This window comes from Lycorma delicatula, chromosome 4 (genome assembly GCF_047948215.1).
Source record: "Lycorma delicatula isolate Av1 chromosome 4, ASM4794821v1, whole genome shotgun sequence".
In the NCBI taxonomy this organism is placed as follows: Eukaryota; Metazoa; Arthropoda; class Insecta; order Hemiptera; family Fulgoridae; genus Lycorma; species Lycorma delicatula.
In genome coordinates, this window is record NC_134458.1 from 27,206,046 (window position 1) to 27,218,416 (window position 12,371).

General features: G+C 33.8%; 1 protein-coding gene across 2 annotated transcripts in view; it reads right to left on the minus strand.

Moving 5' to 3' along the window:
* Positions 1–12,371, minus strand: part of LOC142323218 (uncharacterized) — a 132,216-nt gene that overhangs the window by 73,265 nt on the left and 46,580 nt on the right. For both annotated transcript variants that reach the window (XM_075362572.1, XM_075362571.1), the window contains exons 8-9: positions 4,406–4,558; positions 152–372 (exon numbers count right to left, since the gene is read on the minus strand). In XM_075362572.1, the coding sequence (XP_075218687.1) occupies positions 152–372; positions 4,406–4,558 (374 nt within the window). The remainder of the gene's footprint in view (positions 1–151; positions 373–4,405; positions 4,559–12,371) is intronic.

Here is a 12,371-nt window from a genome sequence, read left to right on the forward strand (position 1 = left end):
AGCAACACATTTTCATTTAAATAAATTGAGCATTAAACATAATAAAACTAGAAAAAATAAGCAAAAAGAATAATTTATAAAATTACAAAACTGTAATGATGTCAAAAAAGCTAAAAATGAAAGGTAAATTAACAAAATTTGGTATACTTACAGAAACAAAGCGATTTGGGCAACAATCATTAATCCAGACATAGCCACCACTATGAGGAAATTTTGTAACATCTGAATACATACCAAGCTTTAATTTTACTGGAGTCTTATCTGGATTACAGTGTATACTACAATACTGTTCACTTCGCACCAAGCCTTGTTGTATTAACCATTCAGTGAACTTTGTTGCACTAAACATTAGTACACCTTTGACTTTACCATCTGAAATAAAAGTTAAATGCTAGAATATAACAGTAAGCATATTAAAAAAGTAAAATTTCAAAATATTTCTGAATTTTGAGCACAGCTTACTTCATAAACACTAGAGGATTAATAACCACTTTTTGTAAATACATAAATATAATTAAAAAAAGATAAGTAGTTCATAACAATGATAGTTTAATGAACTTAATTCCTTATACTGATGCCCACACCTTTTAGTTACACAGAAGTATAAATGCAAGCATTAACTACTACAATGAGAAATATAGGGAAAAAGTTGGTCGGTTTTCGATTTGATTTTTATAGATTTGGAGAAAGCTGATAAAATTCCAATAAAGATGCTATACAAAACATTTCAAATGGCTGATATCGATAGTGCCATAACCACTGAGAGAAGAAAGAAGAAATATTTTAACATAAACTTTTCTATTATATGGTTTTTAATTTGTTTAAGGTAGAACACAAAAAATTGGACATCACAATATCAAATATTTAATTTTATTTTAATTTTGAAATTCAGTATTGAGGAACCTGAAACTCTTGGACACCATCACTATTTTAATTTTTTACTTATACGTAAAACACATTTTGAAAAATGTTTTTGCACTGTTACGTTTCAATTTGAGCTCTTTTGGTATGAGCTCTTTTGGGGACACAAAGGGTAGAACCTCTTCTTCTCCTCCTACCGATTTAAAATTTTTTTCAAGGGAGACAACATTCTGAAAAAAAATTCAAATATTGTCATTTTTTTATTTTTTATTAATTTAAGTAGCAAGGAGTGTTGACGCAAGGTGGTGATCCTCTCCTTCTCCTAAATAGTATTTTTGTATTTTCTGACATTAAACACATATTCAAAAAAAAAAAAGAAGAAAAATCATTTTGCAGTATTTTAATTTGTTTATAGGAGTTAAGGAGGTCAACTGTCCATACCTATTTCCTTAGGTTTTGGATTAATGGTATAGTACACTAATGTAATAAACATATAATAGTAACAACTGAATATCATCTACATCTTATCACGAGGTACAACCATGGCTACTTCAAGTCAATCAAGAAAATTATACTAAATTAATAAGCAATTATAAAAACAAAAGAGGAAATAAAAACAGGGGAAAAATCAATAAAAATAAAAACTAACAATAACATAAAAGTAGTTTAAAAAAATATTTCCTTCATAAAAAAGATCACATGAAACTTCAGCATTCCAGTGACATGAACATTATTTTATCACAACAGTACCCCAAAAAATCAATTAATTTTACTTAATCAAGTAATATCAAACACTGTAATGCCCTTAATAAGTTATCACCCACAGCCAAATTAGTAGCTTCTACTGTAGGGAAAAAATGATACACCTTTTTATATATTTTTTGGGTTACAACTTAAAAAAATCAGAGCATTTTTTTAGTAATTAACTGCCTTATTACTTTATAGCACACAACTGTGAAATAATAATTACACAATTGATACAAAGCAGTGAACAATATTTCCAGTCAATTTTAAGGCAAATATAACACCATACATATTTCTTTAAAACATGCATTAAGGTTCAACACTTCTCCACTGAAAAATGTTTTTAATTCACACAAAAATAACAGAAATAAAGTGCAAATATGAAAAACACAAGTGATCTGTCTTCAAAAAAAAAACCTTAAATCAGTAAAATTGTTCAGCAGCTGTGATTTGAAAGAAAAATTCAAAGTTTCAAGGAATACAAGTAATCAATGGACCAAAAAGTACTTCCTATGTTCTCATGAAAATCAATTAACTTTTTTTTAGAACTGGAATTGTATATTCAACTTTTTGATGTACAGTTATTTTCTTAGCTTTAGGTAAACAACCTCTAAATGATGTCTTTCATCCCCCATTTCCACTTACCTCACAGATTTTTGTTGAAAATCTATTTCCCAAATAGTTATGCAGGCTTGTCGGCATAATCACCACACTTCAAATATATAGATTCTTTTTGTTTAAGTTCTCAGAGTGGATGTGTCACCTTACCTTAGAATTTAAGAAGGCTTTAAAACTCATATACAATAATATCGAAACAACTGAAGCACGATGTCAGCATCAGAAGCCTTTGCAAAGAGTACGGAGTATGATTTGGTGTATGTTGTAAATAAAAATTGTTTCAACAGAATTCTATAAAAATTGTTGGAGTTATTTTAGATAACATCATCAATCTCATTCCTGAGAAATTTTTTGTTACGTATATATTTCTTAATACTTACATCCCTGATAATTATGCTCTGTTTTGTCAGAAAAGCTTATTTTCTAAAATATCCTGATCACCGTATAGGAAGACACTTGCCTTGTGACAATCCTGGTCGCCAGACCACTCCCTCTGTTTCTAGCTCTGATGGGCTTCTAATCTTTTAGATCCCCTAAACCTGATAACACAACACAGTCATCAGTTTGGCCTCTGTCAGGATGCAAATACCTAAGCAGACATTTCCATCAGTGTATTAATGCAACTTACTATCACCTTTGTATGACCTCTTCCAACCACAACCACCTACAATAACTTAAAACCCTAAACTATCAAATTAACCGATTTGCAGAAGCACAATCCCCGTGCCTTCCTCTGGATTGAAGGTTTCACACAAACTCTTCCTAAATATAATTTCAATTACATTATGAACTCAAATCATTGCAAATCAATACTATCCTCAAACTAACAAAACAAATGTTCATTGCAACAATGACAATTTGGTCCTACAATTCAATTTGCTCAAAGTCTTCTTGATTTACTTAAAAATCAAGAAGCACACAGACAAATTTAATAAGCATCTAATGAAAATATACCCTATCTCTCTCTGCTCTGGTCTGCTTTCAGGAGCGAGGTCAATGCCTACATCCTCTCACATAGCAGCCCCATCACAGAGTTCTCCACACATCCATTCTCATTCTAACAGTGAGCATCTAAGTTAACCGGGATTTGATGTCAAAACGCCTATCTTGGCAAAGTAAGGACTCAAGCGAGCCCCTAGCCACCTGGGTTGCTATTCTAGTTATACTTCTATAACAGTATCAGACCCACTCAGCATCCTCCATAGGGCTAAGAATCTAAGGAAGTCAGCAACTATGTTCCATTCCCTTCTGGTTTTCCAATTAACTTAAGATCAAACCCAGAATTGGTCCGTACAAGCTCTCTAGCTACTTTGGTACGTTTAGCATCATACCTGGGGCAGACAAATAAGACATGGTGCACATCATCAATGACCCTACAGTCTGAACATAAGTTTGAATTAATCAAACCAACCTGACCAACCTATCTCTAAATACACCATGTCCAGAAAGAAACTGTGTAGTATACCAACTGGGGGAAATCCACCTAACTACTTGCATATTTATCATGTTCAAAAAAATAGCATGCATTTTAACAGCTATTGAACAATTCAGTCCACCTGACCTGCCAAGTATTTTCTAAAACACTAAAATGATTTAATACATTAGCTACCATAAAAATAGTTGCAGACAACCTGTTACATAATACTACAAAAAGTGGAAGATTTGCAAGAACACAGGGCCGATAAAAGGCTTACTAGAAAAACTAAGTTGAAGTGAAACAGTTTCCTGTTGCATTCTTTACACAACTGAATATACTGCTGCATGTCAGCAAGCTGAACCCACCAAAATGCAGGTGATAAACAGCCTACAGAATTGGCACTTTTATTATGTTTACCTCAAGTACTGACAGTAAGATGATCATCATAATTCTCATAGAAAGTAGCTGTGACCAGTGACCCTTTTACCTCAAGTGCTTTACCATATCTAACCATAATAAAGAATGGCAAAGATTAAAAAGAACAACAAATTGATGACTCTCTTTCCATAACAAAACAACGCATTATGTACACTGCCTTTATGCTGTAAAGAAAGTGATTAAAATATCACTAGCAAAACAGTTAATAAAAATCAGAGGTTCATAAAAGCTATACCGACACACATGCGCGTGCGTGCACACACACAAATAAGAGAAACTGTCTATGATGATGAATGATAGAGAGATAAGTGAAATTCTAATAATTACCTAAATATGCTCGTTCTTGGCTAATTCCAGCTTGTGACATATCTTTAATTTTTAAATGTGGCCGTGCTACAACAACAAGAGATGGGAAGGTTTTCCCATTCAATTTGTTAAAGGTAATTTCTCTTGAATCAGCCTCAAAAGGTTCAGTTGGATCTAAAAATATAGATAATCTATAAATATAAATAAAATATGGATATAAAGTGCAATATTTAATTCTATAGATTGTTTCATTAAGGTGAAATATATTTAAACATCAATAATTTTCATAATTTAACATTTTCCAAAACACAATCATGTTTTACTACTATTCATATCACTCTTCAAAAAATGAGGCAAGTGCATAAATTACTTCAAATTTGTAAGGCTTATCAAAGGAACAATGTATAATTTATGTATTTATATAATTTTTATTCAAACAGCAGGAAAAAATAGCATTACAGGGCAAATACCCAGGATATGAATCATATTCACAATGTCAGAATAAGATTTTTCACTTGATTCTGCTCAAAAATTGCAAAAAAATTAAATAGTCATTGGTTGAAATCACACTGTTTTTCTTGTATATATAGCAAATGAGATTTTTCCTGTACCTGCATATGAGATTTCAAATGTTGAGTGTTAGCAGTTTAGGATTTTTTGTTGAAATATACAAATGGTCACAATACTGACTTTCAACAAAGCCCTACCATTTAAAACACACATATTAATTAAAGAATTAGAAAAATATAACATATTGAGTATTAATTTAACAACAATAACAACTACCAAGTACACTAATAAAATAAAACTCACTGATTAAGATTTCATGCAATCTTATCTTCAGTTGTAACTGAATAAAACAATGAAATGAATAATTTATCAATGATAAAATGAACTTTTGGTATATTCTTATATATAATTATTAAAGTATGCATATTAAAATACCTGTTAACACTGTCACTTATTTTAAAATGTCCTCAAACATGTCACAAATTTTAATTTTTAAGTATATTTTAATAGTTTCTGTATTTTATGGGTGAATTTTTATATTTATGTTTTAAAACATTGAAAATTCACTAAAACTGTATCCTCTCATATATGCATAACCCAATCATTCATCTGTAGGTATTTAATTTGTAAAAAAATTATACAGAAGAGACAGTGTCTAAATTGCATTTAATGAGACTCTACTTTAATTCTTGGGACACAAATTTTGACGCAAGATTGGTGGTTTGAAATCGATTTCAATCTGAGAAAAGAAATAGATCTCAAAACTTCATCTCCAGTAGTTTCTGAGAAAAATGTTATAAAGCCAAAAAGTTTAATAGGAAAATAAATTTTTACTTTCCTGGCTATAGCAATATTTGCTGCTATAGCAGTTGTAGCTGTAATGGGAAAGTATATACATACAAATTGGTAAAAAAAATCTACAAAAAGGTATTTTTTTTCATTTTTGTATCTTAAGGAGACATTTAAAAAAAAAAAGTAAATTTAAATAAATTGCAAATAATCAGTGAACATTTTTTTTATTCCAATACTCCAAAGACCTAAAAATCCATTTTTGTCAGATGGACGTTTGTGTGTTATGTATGCATGTACTAGTACATACATACCTGTATGTATTTTGGCCTGTAGGCCTTATAACACTCCCAGAGACTGATTTTCTTCAAACTTGGTAAACAGATACTACCTTTGGGAGGGAAATTAAATTATTAAATTTTTATTTTCCTGTCCATAATGATATATGCTGCTATAGGTATCATGAGAAATATATACAGACTGGTAAAAAATCCTGAAGCTGGGTACAGGATTCGAAGGTACCCAGATGTACAGGCTGATCTGCCTTATCAACACCATGGGCAAACTATACGAACGACTCCTGGCCGAACGTATACAAACAGAACTAGATGTGGTGGGGGGATTTTCCTCTAATCAATTTGGGTTTGTTAGGGGAAGTCCACCATAGATGCAGTAAAGCATGTGGTCGGCTAGGTGCAGGACTGGGCCACAGGGACATGGCACCGGAGAAAGATCCCGCTAGTTATTCTATTAGACATCAAGAACGCATTTAATAGCATAGTGGGTGATAGGGAGATCACTACAACAGAGGGGGATCAGCGGATACTTGCTGGCAATGGCCAACAACTATCTCCATGATCGCTCCTTGATGGCACAGATGGACGATGGGACAGTTGAGTTTGAAATGCATGGCAGGGTTCCTCAAGGCTCAGTGCTGGACCCCCTAATGTGGAACTTGGTGTACGACGATCTACTGCAGCAGGAGTTTCCTGGACATGCAGGTGATCGCATACGCTGATGACTTGGCACTCCTGGTGGCAGGCCACACGGTAGATGACGTGGAGCAAAATGCGAACGGGGCCATAGCAATGGTGGGCGAGTGGTTAGGACAGCGGGGCTTGAGTTTAGCCCCACACAAAACGGCTATGGTCCCAATTGTTGGTAGACAAGGCATCAGGGAACTGTCAGTCAGGGTCAACAATGACACAGTGCAGGCATTGAGATGTGCCAAATATCTCGGTGTCTGGCTCAACAGGTTGGGCCTGTTCAACACGCACTAAGGGAGGTCACTGGCAGGGCAGAGTCCTTTATGAACAACCTCAGAAGACTGATGACCAACACAGAGAGCTTGGGCAAGAAAGAGAAGAATGATCCTCTCTGTTGTGGCTTCCTCTATTCTGCTGTACATGGTACCGGCATGGGCTGATGCGCTGGACAAGAAGAAAAATGTCAAGATGCTGACATTGCTGCAACAACAGATGGTCATCCGGATCACATCGGCATACAGAACTGTGTCAGGAGAAGCAGTGGAGGTGATCACCAGCATGCCCCCGATTCAGCTTCGAGCAAAACAAGTGGTTAACACATTCAAGGGAATGACCAAAATGGAGGCTAGGGGGAGGACGATCCAGTCATAGCAGGCAGAGTGGGATAGGTCGAGCAAGGATGCGTGGACTAGAAGACTTATCCTGCGACTGGAGCCGGGGATTTGGAGGAAACATGGGGAGGTGGATTATTACATGACCCAGTTTCTCTCCAGCCATTGACGATTTCGGGACGTACCTTCATGGGTTCAAAAGGAGAAGATCTCCAAGGTGTGTCTACTGCGGACTGGAGGATTCCCCAGAGCACACCTTATACATGCATCACAGATGGGATGACGTCAGGAGGAGATTCAGTTTGAAGCAACTCATGCCAGAGGATACCATCACCTATATGCTCCATGGGAAGAGAGAGTGGGAATCAGTGGGCAGGATGGTCACCAGTATATTAAAGACAAAGGAGGAAGCCAGCAGAGAGTGGGGTGAAGACTGCTCGCTAGCAGTATTCACGACAGCTGTCTCAGGGATAAAAGAAAACAAACGAATGTAGTGTAACGTTAACGTAAAGTTGTATCATAGCCATTCCTTAGCCTTAAGTACTATTCATGGATTTTGTAAACATCGTAATGTTAATTTGCCAGAGGGCTCAGACGCCTTCTTGTAGGCGCTGAGAGCAGGCACCATAACTGGGGTAGAGTTAGTTAATGGAATTATGGAAAATTGTCATTGTTAGTTACAAGTATTAATTGAATTTTGTTGTAAAAGTATAATATAACCATGGATTTTATATAAATGTGTGATATTAAACTGTCAGAGAGCTTGGACACCTCTTGTGGGGCTGGGTGCAACCCCCAAAATAGGGGTAAGGTTAGTTAGTTAACAAACTTATGGTGAAACTGTGATTGTTAGTCTTAAGTATATAATTGAATTTTGCAGTAAGATTATAATTAATTAGTGAATTTTGTGAAAAAAGTAATATTCAAATACCAGAGGGCGCTTGTGGGTGCAGGACACAGCCCCTATAATAGGAGTAAAATTGTTAATAGCTCATGGTGTATAGATATTTAAGGCCTGGAGTGCTTGCTCATTTCAACAGAGAGTGCAAGGAGCAATACTGAGACTAGGGTGTAAAATAAAAATTGTCATTGTTAATTTTCAGAATTCAACCACATATATGTGAATTTTGTGTACATCATGGAAAATTAAATAGTATCATAGTCTTAAGTGTTTGATTGTATTCTGTTGTAAATGTACAATATTCTGTATTTTTGTGTATATTGTGTGTTGTAAATTCGCCAGTGGATCCAGATGCCTTCTAGCAGATGCTGGATGCAACCCCCCCCCGTAATAGGGGGAAGCAGATTAACTTCCCCCTGTTACAAAACAGAACAGGTGCTGAATGACTTGGAGTGCTACCTTGGATTGTCAGCAAGGGCAAGGGGGAATAAAAAAGGAGGAGGGTGTTAACATTAATGTAAAAAATAAAGAAAAAATTCAAGGCGTAAAAAATACTGATGCCTGGGGTTGAAGCCTGGCTTCGTGTAGGGCCAGGGAGGTAGCCTACCCGCTGAGGACATCTTGGCACAATCACATGCAAGACTAGCTAGGTTGGAGCGCTTCCGATGACGCATTAAGGACCCTCATGGTACAGGGGAGGGCACGTGCGGTGGGGGATGGGTGTGCACAATGCATACCCGAACCCCAATTAGGTTAGGGCCACGAAGGGTAGCTCTCCTGAAGAGGGGCATCTCAACCATCCAGAACAGGAGGACAGGATGCTCTTACGATCCAGGAGAGATCCCGAAGAGTGGTTCCAGGGCGGAACTTAGACAGGGAGTGGGCAGTCTACTGCCACAACACTTGGGAGCAGCTGATTACGGCGGATGCCTGTTCTCCCGGGGTGTTTAATAAAATAAAAAATAAAAACATCTAAAAAATTGGTATTTTTTTTTAAGTTTTGTATCCAAGGAAACATTTTTAAAAAAATTAACAAAAAATAAGATTTAAATAAATTATAAATAATCTACGATAAAATGTTTTATTTTAAGTTTGGCATAAACTGACTATTAAATTAAAGTTTCCAATAGACAAATAAAATGTAAAAAGATTTGTGTACAATTTAATTCTGAGAAAATTTATACAAGCAAGCTCAAAACAAACAGTTACAAAATATTTTTTTTTTAAACAAAAAAGACCAGAACATGGAACAAAAATGATATAATTTAAAAATAAAAGTCTTTTTGCTATAGCAAAAAGATTAATAAATAATATTAAGTGCTCAAAATAATTAAAAATTAATGAAACCAGGTTTTTTTTAGTAGTTGAAGTTAATTATATTACATAAAATAGAAATAAAAAATTATTATTTATATATGAACCTCCATCTTAAAAACTGAAAATAAAAACAGAATTACAAATTTTTTTTTATTTTATTATCTGGCAATATTAACAGCTAATTAGCAATTAATTAATTAATTAATTAGCAATTAGGTTTTATGTATTATTTTCTAATAATTTTACACCATTAAAAAATGGTATAAAATCAATTTATTTTAGTGAGAAAAATACAGTGCATATCACAATACAAATTTTCTAATAAAGAGTACATGGGCGTAATTCTTATTTGTAGATTTCATAATGTAAATGCACTAGCTACACATTGTGAAAGGTTTCCTAATATAATAAGAGTTAGGGATGAGAATTGTGCAACACTAATGAAGTAATAAAAAACAACCTAGACGCAGCATGTACAGCCAACCAAGGTAGGACAGGTCAAGTGAAGTTTTGCATCAGCAGTAATGAAGGATATTTTGAACATATAAAATAATAAGTTTTTTAACAAATACCACTTTAGATGAGTTTTGTTTTTATTTGACTTTATTTACATAAACAATCTCAGAATTAGCTTTTACTAACTTTAACTAACAATTTTGTTATAAAGTAGTTTTATCTGTTTATTGGTAATTAAACAAACTAAACTTACAACAAATCTACACAAAATGAATTTTTTGCCCTTTACAGCAATTTTTTTGAAAATTAGTGGAAGTACAGCAAAAAATATTAAAATGCTACTTTTGCACCCACAATTTACATCACAAGAACTCAATATGGTCTGATTTTACTACTGAAGAAATCAAGACAAAAATAGTTTTCATGTTTACATGAAATTCCTTCATCATTTTAATCTGAGGAATACACCTGTAAAATTTACCATAAACCTCTTGGAAGTTCCTTTATATATACATATTTAATATCTTTATTAAATCACAAAAATACAGTTTATATAATATGTAAGATTACATTAATACAGGGCACTTTCATAATTAATATTAAAAATTATCATGTCACCATTCAATTTATTTTAATTATAAAACCACATAAAAAAGTGGACTAATAAAAATATATAATGTGGACTTTATAAAACTTAAGGATAAGAATTCTGTATATTAATCTTCTCCCTACAACATTCATACATGGCACTTCCTTCTGCTGTAACTGCTTGCATATTGGAGAATCACTTGTCCTCCACTTGTATATTTTAAACAGTGTAACAACTTTAGTTATTTACACAGCTAAATATGTGTAAGAAATCATATTAATTTTGCTCAGTAAATTATATAACCTTTGAATATTAACTGCATCATTGTGTTTAGTATCATTCAATTTACGTGAAGAATAGATGTATTAAATGTCGAAAATGAATTGTTTTCACTTTATAAGGATTCATTTCATTCATTGTGTTCTACCAATGGGGCAGGTCTTGCCATGGCTACTCTCCACTTGTTCCTGTTCTATGAAGTGTTTTTGTTTCCATATATTTTCCTCTTTCTACCACCCCATCAATCAAATGAAATCTTCTTCTTCTCCTTCCTCTAATTCCATTCACCAATCCTTCAACTGCATCTATTAGTAAGCACTTTCTTCTCATAGTGTCCTAGCCAGTTTTTTTTCGCTTAAAATGGTATTAACACATTCCTTTCCTCTTCTACTCTTTTCAACACCTCCTCATTTGTTACTCTACCCTGCCAATAGACGTTTATCATTTTACACCACACCCAAATCTCAAACGCCTCAATTCGTCGTTTGTCCTTTCTTTCTTAAAGTCCATGTTTCTGCACCATAAAGCATAACATTCCAAATAAAACATCTTGCCAATTTCTTATTCAAGTTTAAATTAATAAATCTAATTTCCCACCATAAAGCATAACATTCCAAATAAAACATCTTGCCAATTTCTTATTCAAGTCTAAATTATTAAATCTAATTTCCCACATAGCAAACTCATTTTCCTACTAAATGCCTCCTTACCCACTGCTATTCTCCTTTTGATTTCTGTGGTACTGTTAAGATCTTCTGTTATGAGGCTATCCAAGTATGTAAATTTCACCACCTATTCTATACCTCAGTCTCAACACTTACATTAATAGTTTCATCATTGTCACCTAATACCATACATTTTGTTTTATTTTTATTAATTTTCATCCTTAGATTTTCACAAGCCTTATTTAGATCGTTAAGCATTTCATTTAACTTTGTTACACTTTCTGCCAGCATCACCATGTCATCAGCAAATTGTATATATTCTATTCTTCTACCACCTATTGCCAACCCTCTATTACCTTTCAAACCACTGTTGATGATTTCTTCTAGAATATTAAATAGTGTAGGTGACATGCGGCATCCTTGTCGCACTCCCCTTCCTATTTCTATCTTTTGCATTGTCTCACTTCGTATTCTTACTTTTATTTTCTAGTTCACATACAACTCTTTCATAAGTCTCCTATCTTTCCAATCAATTCCTTTCTTTTCAAAATTATCATTAATTTATCCCATCTTATTCTATCAAAAACTTTCTCAAGGTCTACAAATGCAACATATACTCTCCTTCTCTTTTCCATATCACCAATAATTCAAAGCAGTTCTATGACATCCCTAGTGCCAACTCACCTTCTCAAGCCATTTTGTTCTGTAATATTTTCAGCCAATTTATTGTACAACCTCCTATTCAGAATTCCTGTTCAAAATCTTAAGAATTCTGAACAGGAGACTTCCTGACTGAACAGAAGACTTTAGACTAATATTCTTCACACTTTCTAGCATTAAATTTCTTTATAATGGCACCATTATTGTATCCAGAAAGTCTGTAG